Source organism: Parasteatoda tepidariorum, chromosome 9 (assembly GCF_043381705.1).
Source record: "Parasteatoda tepidariorum isolate YZ-2023 chromosome 9, CAS_Ptep_4.0, whole genome shotgun sequence".
Lineage (NCBI taxonomy): Eukaryota > Metazoa > Arthropoda > Arachnida > Araneae > Theridiidae > Parasteatoda > Parasteatoda tepidariorum.
In genome coordinates, this window is record NC_092212.1 from 29,449,027 (window position 1) to 29,463,911 (window position 14,885).

Sequence of the window (14,885 nt, forward strand, 5' to 3'; positions counted from 1 at the left end):
TCCGAATTGAACAACCGGATTCTTACTGATTTATGTTTTAAAGTTCATGGTTTTGGAAAATTCATTCGAAATTGTTTTACTTGCTATGATATAGCTGTAATTCAAACGTAAGCAAATAAGATCTATAGATTTATTAATTAAGCAGCAATGATTTAAGTTTTAATATTAGATAACTTAAATTTTATCTATTATTAAAACTTAGTAAAATATTTCCCAATAATTGCCCAAGTTAGTAACTATGAATAAGCAACATTTATTAAAAAATAATTATCCTTAAATGGACTTCCAAAAACATATGACACTGTATGATAAGAAAAAATAAATATGAATAAATAACTTTTGACACAAATTTTAATCTTCGAAAATATCATAACAATTTTAATTAAATTTTATCTATTATTAAAACTTAGTAAAATCTTTCCCAATAATTGCCCAAGTTAGTAACTATGAATAAGCAACATTTATTAAAAAATAATTATCCTTAAATGGACTTCCAAAAACATATAACAATGTATGATAAGAAAAAATAAATATGAATATAACTTTTGACACAAATTTTAATCTTCAAAAATATCATAACAAAATTAATAAATGGTTAACTAAACTATTATATTAAAACAAATAAGTTGAATGAAAAAGTTTATAGTTTAAACTTCGAATATCTCTAAAAATATTTTAAACAAAATCAAACGGAAAAAGTTATGCAAAAATGAAATTACATACACTCAAGTAAATAATTTGGAAGTAAATGGAGAATACTTTTAAAGAAATAAATAAAAATAAAAAAGTATGGAGAGTAAAGTATACCTTAGTTAATTTACTATAGTCTAATAAGTCAGGTCTATGCCTATGGATGAGTGCACAGAAAGCAAGACCATCTTTCCAGCTGTAAACGGATAAAAACAATATTATTCAAGCATATTTGTAGGCAAAAAAATTACATTGTTGTTTAATAATAAATCTTTTAATAAAGAATATTTTAATAATCTTATACATAACTCATCAAAAAAAATCTTAAAATATCAATAATACAAACACAAATTTATAAAATCAAAAATTCTGAGAACTAATTTTAAAGGAATAAATTTATAAGCATCTATTATTTAAAAAAAAGTTATTGAACTAACATTTAATTTTTAAATTTACAGAACAAATTTTATTTGATACTTGTCTACTAATATTTAAAATTTTTCTTTTTAATTTACTGTCTAAGAAAAGTACACATCAGACTAAAGGAATTAGACAAAAATTTAACACTGCTTTTTTAAAATGTGTACAACAAAATATTACATTATTGAAGAAAAAAATTTGAATATCTGATAAGTATACAGAATAAAAGTTTCTTAATAAAAATTTATAGATGTATATAAAGTAGTAATATCATCAATGTAATCTATAATAGCTATCATTAAATTATAAGGTTATACATTAATTTCAGTAAAAGTTAGAATGTTTGTTAAATACTAGGAAGGTTCTACAATTGCTTCATAAAATTATATGATTTTTTTTATCATAAAGTAATCTTAAGTTACTCGTTTCTTTTAAATTGTAACAAAGCATTAAAAAAGGATTTTAGTGGAACAGGCTTTATTTTGAATTTTTGTTCAAAAGAAGTTTTGTCAAGAAGAAAGGGTAAAATTACTTACTAACATTCAGCAACTAATTTAGTAAAAACAATCATAATACAAATTTTCTTGGAATTTCACACATTTTAGATGTTAAATTTGTTTTGGCATATTCCATTACCTCCAAACATTAGTGTTTTTTTTTCCTTGAAAAAAGCTTAAAAAAATTTTAAAAAATAAATACATTTTAAAAAAAGTTATTTTCAGTGATTTATTTTTATTTTTTCAGATAATTTTATAATTAATATTAATAAAATATTGTTCAAAATTGCAGTTTGGACATCAATAGGTCAATCATTTTTTTTTAAATTACTAATTAGTTTAAGAAGATTTTATTAAAAATATTAATAAGCCATTTGAAGACTTCATAAAATTAAAAGATTAAAGTCTACACAAAATAAGCAAGGCATCAGGGAAGAAGAGAAAAATTAAATTATATCATAAGTATTATATATTAAGGGATGCATAAACTTATTGTTTAAATTAAGTTACAATATATTCTAATTCATTAACAAAGTTAAAATATAAATAATATCAAACTAATAATAATATGTGACAATAAATGAGGTCACCTCAATGGAATCTCAAATAGAACTCAAATAGAACTTTACCTCAAATGGAAGTTCTGTACATTGACATTTTTGTATGGAGCAGTTTTTCTTTGGCACCACAACAGTAACCCTTCTTTGGCGGTCATCTCTGAAAAGAAATTGAAAAACTTGAAACTGTGCAAGGTTTCATTTTAGACTATAACTTTATATTCCACTCAATTTCAGAATTTATTTTTTAATTTTTATAATTTACTCCACTCTCTTATTATAGAAAACGAAGAAATGTGGCTTAAAATTATTTTATGTAAATAAATTTTTTTTCAGAGAAAAAAGTAAATTTCTTGGTGACAGACATGACATGAACATTAAATCAGGAAAAATTAAAATATATGTGTGTGCCTGTAAGACAGCACTTCTTTAACTTTTTCCTGATTTAATGTTTGTTTGATTATCAATATTAAAATAAAGCAAATTTGGTTTTAGCTGCTTTAGGCGCTTTTCCATTTTGATTTAATGTTTTAATAGTTAATTTACTTCTTTGTCTCTTTTTTGCTTTTTAAATTGGATTCATTTTCTGATTAGACATGACATGACTAATATTAACTATCTAAGGTTATAAAAAATAGCATAGTTTTTATTCACAACTTTACGGCATTTTAAAAAATTCTACAAGTTGTTTATAGAAGAAAAAAAATTCCAAATATTTGCTTGAAATTTTAATAGAATATGAGACCTCTAATTTTTCTTTTTAAAGACATTAACATAACTGATCAAAAAAGTATAACACATTTTTCATCTTAATTTCATGAAATAACTTGTTAAAATTTAAAAAATGGTCTTTGTGTCTACTTTTCCAAGGAACTGACCATTTATAAAGCCGATGTTATCCCCTAACAATGCATTCTGAATATAAAGAGATCCTTCATTCTAAAATTACTAGAAATTCATAACCTTGATTTCAGAACTTTTTGTATTTCAGGTATGAACAATAGCAACTTAACATAATATGCAATTAAAAAGATGTAATCTAATAATAAACTACAATAAAGATGACCATTTATTACTGCATCACTACTATTAGACCAAAGGCTAGACTTTTAGGGCTTTTTTTAGGGCCTTTACGAAAATAAATGACTAACAACTGTATTAAATTTTTGTTTAAATTGAGGAGAGTTTGCTTTTCTTTTTTTTTAAATTTTATTCTTAAAAATGAACATTTCTTTAGCTACAAAATTTATAAATTTGAGTAAGGAAAGGAATATTGTGTTTATGGACCACATTGAATTAATCAGCAAAAATGTTAAAATATCTTATTCTCTAATTCTATGAGTAGTTCTTTAGTATATGACCTTTAGAACTGTGGGGACAACAGCTATGTTTTAAAAAAAATTAAAGTTTTTAAATATTAAAAATGAATTCTTTATTTCAATGTCCTAGATGTGAAGACCCCTGGGATCCTACAAAAGCATAGCCCTGAGCAAATGACATGCTTTTCTCATCCTTTTGATCCTCTGACTATTTTTTTTCTTAAATAGCAAAAGTATTTTTAAACATATCAGCCAGTTTCAGTTGTTTAAAAAGTTTAGTTTCTATAATTTATAATTCACTATTTCCAAATTCTGGATAGTTTTTCCAGTTTTTGATATTCCAGATTAGGGTTCCTTATACAATACAGGCTTTCATCAAAAAAGATTTTTCTTTTAATTTAACCTACGTCTTAAACAGTAAAAAATTTAAAACGAAAAAAATAGTCACATACCTTCAACAGAGATGTCTTGAATAGCAAACCTAAGAATAATGGTCCAGATGAGACCAAGTGTCATCTTTGTATTTCCATCAACAATTTCTGGGAGGAAAACATAAACATAGTTAGGACATAGTAAGGATACATAAGAAACATAGTAAGGATAAACATAGTAAGGATAAACATAGTAAGGATACATAAGAATAAACAAGGATAAAGATTATGGTTGAATAAAGATTTTTATTTTGAAATTAGAGGAAACGTTTGAATTTATTTATTCTGAACATTATAAGTTTTTAGATTTGTCAGAAAGCAGTTTTATCTAAGATTACAAACATTGAAAAAAGTAAAGAAAGCTAAAAACTTTAAAAATCTCCTTGAATGATCATTTAAATTTTTAATGCAATAAATTGTAAAAAGATTAAGAACATTATTATACAAATAAAAATTAATTTGTTAACTTTAATACAAATTGAAGATTCGAGTATACTTTTGAGCAACCTCGAATCAAAGATTTGAGCATATTCTACCCCTAACAAAAGGGAAATTTTTTTTTTAAACATGAAAAATAAAACAAAATTTTATTAAACATTTTTATAATTCATCAAACACATATAGAATACATTTTTATGTATAAAGTCTAAGCCATTTTTGGCAAATACATTGTCAATAAATGTTTGTAACATGCTTACTCTTTTTAAGCCTTTGCTTGCACTAAAAAAAAATTATGAAAAAGAAAGAAAGAAAAAAAACTAAAATTAAGCAAAATTATCATCGTTTTAAAAGGTTTGCAGATTATTTTCATTAAATTAAATTGGAAAAGTTAATGAACTGTAACTGTTATCTTCATTAACTTTTCCAATTCAATTTTCAACTATTTTTAGTCCTAACTATAAACGAGAGAAAATTTAAAATATAACATCAAAAAAAAAAAACATTTTTAAGGCAGTGTAACAATCATTTTAGTTGGTATTACACAAACAGCTAACTTTTTAGGATGAGGTCTAAATTCTTAAATATTTACACAAGGGAATTCAGAATTAAGCAATTTTTAATAAAAATTGAATTTTAATATTCATTTTCTCAAACATCAGCACGAGTCTTTCGTTTGGCATGCACCAAGAACCATACTCTGCCTCTAATTTAGACATGTTGCAATTCGGAATTTTTTCCAACCAACTCAATAAAGATAACAATATAGCTCTTGATACAGACTGGACTGTGTAGAGGTCAGAGAACTGGCCTTGCATCAGAAAGGTTCTGGTTTCAAATCCCGGGCAAGTCATGGATGTTTTATTTTCTGAACTATCTGTCCTTACTGTAGGAGCAACGTTGGCCCACCTAGTATGGTGCCCCTGAAAGAGTGGCCAACAAATCTGCCCCGTAAGTGCCTGAATTTAAGAAATGTTAACACAGGTGGGCAATGGAAATACAATTTATATATATATATATCTTGATGAATATTAGCTAAGGGTACTAAATCTCATTCTATATAATAATAATACTGTAATTTCATAGTTACCTTCAGCACCAATAGAGACTAATTTGACACCTTTGCTTGCAATAAAATCTAAAGCCTTATTTACATTTGCTATGTGATGAAACCTCATTTTGCCACGGTCAGGCTTTGGCAGTGTTTCACTGGAAATGACCTCTAGAAGTAACATGAGTTTTAAGCCATTACGAAAATCTTCTTCAATGTTTTCAATTTGGGTGCCGGCTTTTCGTAAGTGGGAATTGCACCAGGCAGTGAAAGTCTGCAATAAGGGATTGATAAGTTTTAATTTATAATGATAAAATTAAAATAACACAGAGAGTTCATTCAAAAATATGTTACAATAAGTTATATTTCAAGGGGTAGTTTCACATAAAATAACATCTCAAATGAAAATTTTTACATTCGAAAGAATATTAAAAATTATCCTTGCAAATATCATGCGTGACTCCAGCTTCACTGATGTTAATAATGGTTGAAATTTTACAAATGTACACATTTTACACACTTTATATACCAATTAAAGACAATAAAAAGAGTAATATTTCTAAATATTATGCCTTGTTTTCAAATCAACAGTGAAGCTTTTTATTTTATTTTACAAGAAATAGGGAAAAAATTTCAATTTAATACTATTTTCATCAAAAATCTGAATTGTTTACAATGCAAAACCAATCTTAAAAAAAATAATGTTTAAATTCAATAAATACTATGCAGTACAAAATGCATAGAAAATTCAGTCATAATTTCTACAAATTTGCATCATTAGTGTACATATGTGTGGAAATTCTCTGACAATGTATGTAATAATGTATATAATCGTAATTATATCTATACTCTGACAATGATTGAGCAAAGAATTAGTTAGCATGATCGGGCAAAAAGACGCAGACAAATTTCGAATGTATTAGAGCAAATTCATAGGTGTTAAAAAAAATTTTTGAAAGTACATTCACAATCAAAAGTTTTCTAGTTGTATTTAAAAGTTTCATTCCATTTGCATCTTTAGAGTATGTATGAGTATATTGTGTGATGATTCCTTGAGTGATTCCTTGATAATGTTAACTTTAACTCAAGCACTTTGGTGATGATTTACCAGAGAATTTAGTAGTCATGATCCTCATAATTATATCATAATAAGTTAATCCATGTGTCTGACTATACCTATTCTGAATAACATTCATTTATGTATTTAAGATCATAACAAAATGTCTATAAAAGATTATACAAACGGAAAAGTTAACTTATACGGTAATACTTAAAATGCTTTTCTTTCATTAATAAAAAAATGGGAAAGAAAAAAAAAAGCATATTATAACTACCCTTTCAATGCAGGTATAATTTAAATTTGCGTCATGACCCTCATAATTGTATCATGATAATAGGTTAATCCATGTGTCTGATTATACCTATTCTAAATAATATTCATTTATATATTTCAGATCATAACAAAATGTGTGTAGCAAATTATACAAGAAGTTAATTTATAAATATTATTATGTTTAAAATGTAACATTATTGTAATGTATTTAATGTATTTGTAAAACTTATTTAATACTTAAAATGCTTTTCTTTCATTAACAAAAAAAGAAGGAAAAAACAGCACATTATAACTAGCCTTTCAATGCATAGGTGTAATTTAAATTTGTGAAAAACTTCCAAATGCTTATAACAATAGGACGAACAATTAAGGTTTTAACGTGTGATTTCCTTTTATAACTTAAACCTTAAAATCTTTTAAATATTTAGACATTAATTATAAACTTTTTTTGTCACAAGCACACTATATTTTATTTTAATTAGTCTTATTAGTAAATTATAAAAATGTATTGACTAATACAAAAAAAAAATAATATTTTATAAACACAATATTTAATAAAGGAATAATTCAACTTATTCACTCTTTCCTAATTAATATGGTTTGGTATATTTATTAATGTTTCATTTTATTTATCATTCCTGATTAATTATTTCATTCACAATAGAAAAAAAATAATTCGTTAAAGAGATTTAAATCTACAGTTCTATTTTCATTCACAATGTTCTTAAAATCTCAGAAAATAAAATAATATGACGTAACGAGCGTAAAAGAAAAAAAATCCCCATCCTCCACCCCACCGTAACCAGAGACTCCCGTTTGCTTTCTTTTTAAGGCTCTAGGTGCACCATGAGGCCGCGCCCACTGGTAAACTACTCTGGCAGTGAAGTGCTTGGCTACACTGAATCCAACCATTCCCCAGTCGGCGAATTCCGTTTGAGAGCGTGACTCAAGCATCGGTGAGAGGCAGCCCCGTTTCTAGAGCGATATAAATATCTTCTATTCTGAAGCTTCGGTATCGTCTGCATCGCTTCAATGTGGTTTGAAAATGCTTGAGTCTTCCACCATATATGGAGGCAGAAGATACTCTTCGAACAGCGGAAAAGAGACATCGCGTTCGAATCTATTAGTTGAGAGAGAGCGAAATATCATTCATGAATTGATGAATACAAAGGTCGTTGGATTTCAAAACTTAAATAATCAGGTCACTTAAGAATAAAATAATTAATGCACATTTTTCTATATTTTTTAAACATAAGTGGTGACTAAAAAATGTAAACACACAGTTTCAAAGCAGCTAATGCTTTTGTGATTTTTATGTATTTGGTGTTAGCACAACAATTGCATAATAAATGTTTAAATTTCCGATTAATGTAAAATAATAGTTTGTTAAAGGACTTAATATATTAACTGTTAATAAAACATTTCAATTTCCATTATGTATGGAGAAAAAAAGATTTTCGTACAACGGAACGAAACAGAACGTCATGAACATAACAAAACGTAAATGAACATAACAAAACGTCATTACGTCATTTTATTAAATACAAAGGTAGTTGATTTTAAAGGTTAAATATTAGGTCATTTAAAAATAAAACAAAAGAAAGTGGTAAATAATAAAAATGCGGCAAATAATAAATAAAAAAATCTACCCAGTTTTAAAGCCTCTGTTCCGTGTCCACTTGATACAGCAATCGCATAATTATAAACATTTAGGTTTTGTACAAATTAATGTGACATATTTGCCCAATAAAAATAGATACATTTCCTATAGTTTAATACACAATTTAAATCTAAATTAGAAATTACATTAAATATATGATTTAACCAATCTCTAAAAATAAGACATGTCAACAAGATTAAAAAAATATTACCCCCTCTCACTAGCTTTTGGGGCGAATATTTCTGTTATTAAGCATTATTCCTTTTGTTAGAAAACAAACACAGATATATCTTAAGGGGGATAAAGCTGCTTAAATGAATTTAATTTGATGTTTTAAGTTAACAATACAAATTAAAATCTGAAAGTAGACCGGAATGGAGTTAACACTGAACATCTATTTTGCGACATTATTTTTTTTATATAAATAAAATACTTCACTTTAAATCCCGTATGTATGATATGAACATTTATTTTGTGATAAATTATTCTTTATTAATATTTCGCTTTGAACCCTACATGTTATGGACATCTATTTTGTGATATTAACAATTCTTTTATAAATATTTTACATTGAATTGCGCATAATTGAAACGTAATCTCCCTTTCATTAATTAAGTACTATTTCGATTCGAATAATTTAAGAAAAGAACATCCATTTTGTGATATTTAATTTTCATTTTATAAAAAGTTTCACTTTGTATCGCATATGATAGGAACATATTGGTGATATTAATTTTCTTCTCATAAATAAATCATTTTCTGTTAAATCATGTAAGGTTTTTTCTTTTTTTTAATTATTATTTTTTATCGCACAAGAAGATTGAAACATATTTTATAAAGGTAAGCTATTCTAAAGGAGTTCCAAGTCAAATAAATTTTTTCACCTTTCATTATTGAAAATATGGAACGAAATTATTCAATGAAAAGAAATAATAAATGCAGGTTTCGAACAACTAAACAATACCAGATATCAAGATCATGTCAGGTAAGTTAAAGGAAGGGAACAGGCAGGTCAAGTCGCTTAGTTCTCGTATTACTATAACAGTCACCTGATTCTTCTCAACAAACCTGTTATGTATTGATAAAATCTATTCAAAAAACGAAACAAAGCAGATCACTTATCGCTGAAAGCGCAAGGTGAAATCATAATCCTTTGTTTCATGGTAAAGAGCTTGTTCTTCGAGTGAGTGGCATACTTAACGGATTAGCCTATGGCTATAATTATTTATTCTACAAAAATAGCTGGGTAGAATTTTTGATAGGATTACATTGTTTGTCATACTACCCATCTTTAAAAAAGATTATGTTAAATTAATGAAGATGAATAGTGATACGAATAACTTATAGTAAGGCAATCAATTGACAAGATCCATGCAAAGCACGCGCATATTTATTATTTATGAGGTTGAGACTATTTTCTTCTAATATTATAATGTAAGGAGAGAAAAAATTGTATTAATTAAATCTAAAACAAACTATAATAAAAGTAACTTTCAACTGTTGCGTTATTTGCATACTAATACTAATAGAATGAATTGCAACCGTAAGTTTAGTTAGTATCAAAGATTCGAACAATAATCTTTTTGAAGAAATTATTCATCACAATTTAAATCTACTACTTCTTTTTCTTGTATTTTGACACGTAAAATTAAATTTCTTAAAATGATGTAAGAAATTGTATATTTTGTTGACTAATACTAGATAAAATAATAAAAATTGATAAATATTTATTGAAAGTTACTTTTTGCATGGAATTATATTCGGATAAATGAATTTTATAATTGTATGTAAAACAAAAATTTAATTAGTTTTACAATTTTTCGAAATGGGGCAAAATAAGCGAAAAGTAAAATTAACGTTAGGGGTCCTAACTTTGGATCGCTCTTCTGACCGAACTACTGGGAGCATATTTCCCAGATTGCGGCTACCCNGAACAGGCAGGTCAAGTCGCTTAGTTCTCGTATTACTATAACAGTCACCTGATTCTTCTCAACAAACCTGTTATGTATTGATAAAATCTATTCAAAAAACGAAACAAAGCAGATCACTTATCGCTGAAAGCGCAAGGTGAAATCATAATCCTTTGTTTCATGGTAAAGAGCTTGTTCTTCGAGTGAGTGGCATACTTAACGGATTAGCCTATGGCTATAATTATTTATTCTGCAAAAATAGCAGGGTAGAATTTTTGATAGGATTACATTGTTTGTCATACTACCATCTTCAAAAAAGATTATGTTAAATTAATGAAGATGAATAGTGATACGAATAACTTATAGTAAGGCAATCAATTGACAAGACGCATGCAACTCACGCACGTATTTATTCCTGAGGTTGAAACTATTTTCTTCTAATATTGTAATGTAGAGAGAGAAAAAAAATTGTGTTAATTAAATCAAAAACTATAATAAAAGTAACTTTCAACTATTGCGTTATTTGCATACTAATAATATAGACTGAATAGCAACCGTAAGTTTAGTTAGTATCAAAGATTCGAACAATAACATTTCGAAGTAATTATTCATTACAATTTAAATCTACTACTTCCTTTTCTTGTATTTTGCCACGTAAAATTATATTTCTTAAAATGATGTAAGAAATTGTATACCTTTCGATTCAAATTTTTTTTCCGACTAATATTAAACAAAATAATAAAAATTTATAAATATTTATTGAAGGTTATTTTTTTTTGCATGAATTATCTTTGGATAAATGAATTTTATAATTGTATACAAAAAAAATTTTTATTAGTTTTACAATTTTTCGAAATGGGGCAAAATAAGCGAAAAGTAAAAATAACGTTAGGGGTCCTAACTTTGGATCGCTCTTCTGACCGAACTATTTGGAACATATTTCCCAGATTGCGGCTACCCCCTATATTTTGAGGGTCAGAAATCCGAATCAGACGAAAAGAAAGGTCCGTTTATTCAGAAAAAGTACGATTTCGTGTCTGATTTCGCAACCTATAATATCGTCTGCAATAATTAACATATTTGATGTCACCCTTTCGAACCATTAATATTGAGTCCTAGAAAGTGAAGATCCGATCATTAGATCAAAAGTTATTCAGGGTGGCCTGTTTTTTACTTACAATACTTGAAAGTTCTTTTAACTTAGCTTTAAAAAAAAACGTAAAAAAAAAATTTTTTTTTTTTTTTTAACAGCAGCAGTAAATGAAGACTAAGCTCAATAAGAATCTTTTTAAAATATCGTCTGATTAAATTACAATTAAGCTTCAATAAATTAAAAGAAATCGAATTACATTTCTTTAAAACACATGAATTCCTAGAATTTTACTCCAAGTCAATGATGGTCAAGACAAAATCCTTTTAAGCTTATTTGAATCTATCAGATTTCGTTTTAAACGAACAACTATAAAATACCTAATAAAAAGTTAAGTCATTTTTGTAAGTCATAATGACTAACGAAAAAGTTTATAAGATAATATAAGCTCAGTGGAAAAAAAAGTAATAAAACAATGCTGAAGGAGGAAAAAAATTTAAAAGTACTTAAGCTGAATAAAAAATAGCTTATTGAAATATATTTATAATAATATGCCTTAATTTATTTTTTATTTAAATTTTTTTTTTAAATTTCAATCTTTTTGTATCGAACTGAAGTATCGCTATCATGTGATACTATCGATGTCAAGTATCGATACTTTTTTAATGTGATTAGGAGAATACAATAGATACTTATACCGTCTTCGAATTATCATCTTCGCACACAAAGAGTAATGACCGTCCATAACTTGGAACATAAAATGTTGCGTTAACATAAAATTGGCAGATAAAGAAGATTAGAAAAAAAGAAAATCAAGGGATGCTCCACTTTTCTTGTTTAATGAGTTTGGGAAATTTATTTTTAGAAGTAAACTGCTGACTCAACGAACGCTACATCACACCAAAAAATTCAAAAATAAACCAGACATACGGATTATCTCACGTGCAGTAAGGAAAAAATATATAAGCTATATCGCCAACCATTTTTTTAAACGATTGAAATGGATTACATAATAACTGATAATAAAACCAATGAGGTTTTAAATTCAATAACTGTTACATGTATTACGGGGACACTGTGGCTAAATAATAAGGCGTTATTGCATTCAACACCACAACAAACAATTCGAAAATAAACCAGACATATAAATCATCTTTAAGTTTTGGAGAAAAAAATAGAATCTGTTTCGCCAACTACTTTTTAAGCAATTGAAATGTATCAATAACAGTTGATAATAAAAAGTTTAAGGTTTGGAATTTAGTAAGTGCAATTTTTGCAAAGAGTGGTTAAACATGAAGGGAGCGCTATTGTAATCTCATGAATAGGAAGGAAAAAAAACTGGTGTTCTTTTTATTCTGGGTACCTTCGCAATTTTAATTTTAATTCGAATTTTTAATTTTAATTTATTCTGGGTACCTTCGTAAAATAGGTAATTTTAATTCGACAAGATTGGAAGTTCGTTAAAAGAGTAACCTTAAAGTTTTGGGGAGAGAAAAAATGGTTACTGCGGACTAGATATAATTTTTGTCATATTTCTATCATACATGAAAAAAAAAATATATCGTCCATGAGCTTTTTATTCTGGACATAGCTCAAAATACGCGTTTTAAAAAACTGGACACAGCTATTTAAGAAGATAAACTTAGCACTTATTAAACTTCGCTTGAGAAAATTGTTCCTGTCTTAAAAAAAAAAAATAATAATAATAATAATGGATCCAAATAAATTCATAATGTGATGTCCGTGTGCTTTAATCAATTAGTTTTTTATATCTTATTTTTTAAAGAAAGATATTAAAGGTCAACGGTTTATTTAACATAGTTGTCATGTGTTCTTTAAATTTAAAAAGGCGTTAAATTGACTCCGAGTTTAGGTTGTTTTTTTTTTTTTTTTTTTTTTTTTTTTTTTTTTTTTTTTTTTTAAATCACTTTAACGTTTAGCGTCTGAATAAAACGAAATGCTTAAAAAGTTACATCTGTAATATACAATCAGCCAACCCTACCCCAAAGTTCGGAACTTAGTGTTTAATAAAGTAAGGAAAAGTAAAAAAGAAATTCTTCCTTTAGTTGATAAATTTGAATTGAACATCGAATATGCGTATTTTTTTAATGTGTCCATTTTCTTAAACTGGGCTGTGTCCATTATTTTCTCAAGAATCTCGAGCTGCGTCCATTATTTTCACAGGAATCTCGAGCTGCGTCCATTATTTTCACAGGAATCTCGACCTGTGTCCAGAATAAAAAGCTCACCGACGATATGTGGATAGAGATGGTAAATATTATCACATAAAAAATATTTTTAAAAAAAATAAAATAATTATTTTATTTCATTAACTTAGAAAAACAAGTAAAACTACGATTCGGTACGTTGCGTCCAATAAAGAAAGTGGTTACGGACACAACTCACCGAATCTAGAAACGAGTAATTTCCTTGGCTACGAATAGAAAATTCAGATGAAATAGAAACAAATTTAATGATAGGCTCACTTTTGCTTTAAAAAATGGAAGTTGGTTGAACTATTTTTATATTTTACAAGCGTATAAGTAATAACAAGCGTTACTTGGCTATCTCTTAGAGATATGTAAAAATCTTCTCATAAAAGTTGAAAAAAATTAATTAAACATAAGGACATTAATTTACATAAATAAAAAATAAAGAACAATGAATTACTTTTTATAATTTATATTTTAATTTAAGACCTAAAGGAGAGGTTCGATTAACGTAGCTCAACACAGAAGAAATAGATACAGCTTCATCTTTAAACACGCATTCGTGGTGTTCTACTTTCTCATTTTACACAACTCGTAAAAGTGTTTTCTTTGCCTGGTTTGTACTTCCGCAGGAAAGCTAACCCACGCGTACGTGGGAGGAAAGTATGAGTTTACAATAAAGTTAAAAGCGAAAAACGCTCTTTTGTTTACATACCTTTACTGGGATTGACTAAAATAAATATAACCTTGGACAAAGGAAAGTGGCAATATAGATTCTTTAAATATTTGCATTAACGAATTAAAACAGTAAGATTTTTTAGATAGCTAAATTTTAAACGAAAAATAAGACAAATTTTTTTTCCCATACTGGGTGAAATAACTTATATTTCATTACTTTCAAAATGCAACCATAGAATGCCAATTACCTTAGCTTTTAAGCCGTAGGAAATAGTAGAAAAGCCCAATAGTAGACATTAGTCTAAATTAAGCACCAAATGATAAACGAAATGTCGTACAAAAACAGAATATCAAAAAATGGAATCTTTTTTTTTTAATCTGAAAAAAAATTATATACCAAAATAATAATAAAAAGACAAGTTAAGGTTATTTGTTATACTTTATACATAACACGATATTCTTTATAAGTAACGGGAACAAAAATAGCTTTTTTTTTAAATCATATATTTTATTACTTAGAATATTTTATTTAACAAATCAATTGAACTGTTAATACTTTTAAAACAAGAATAAGAAACTTTCTCATTAATAAACAAAGAGT

General features: G+C 26.8%; 1 protein-coding gene across 5 annotated transcripts in view; it reads right to left on the minus strand.

The window, feature by feature from the left end:
• LOC107438082 (alpha actinin) overlaps positions 1 to 14,885 on the minus strand; it is a 70,214-nt gene that overhangs the window by 23,133 nt on the left and 32,196 nt on the right. For all 5 annotated transcript variants that reach the window (XM_043045006.2, XM_016050265.4, XM_016050258.3 and 2 more), the window contains exons 3-6: positions 5,443 to 5,677; positions 3,936 to 4,022; positions 2,237 to 2,324; positions 808 to 886 (exon numbers count right to left, since the gene is read on the minus strand). In XM_043045006.2, coding sequence (XP_042900940.1) covers positions 808 to 886; positions 2,237 to 2,324; positions 3,936 to 4,022; positions 5,443 to 5,677 — 489 coding nt within the window. The remainder of the gene's footprint in view (positions 1 to 807; positions 887 to 2,236; positions 2,325 to 3,935; positions 4,023 to 5,442; positions 5,678 to 14,885) is intronic.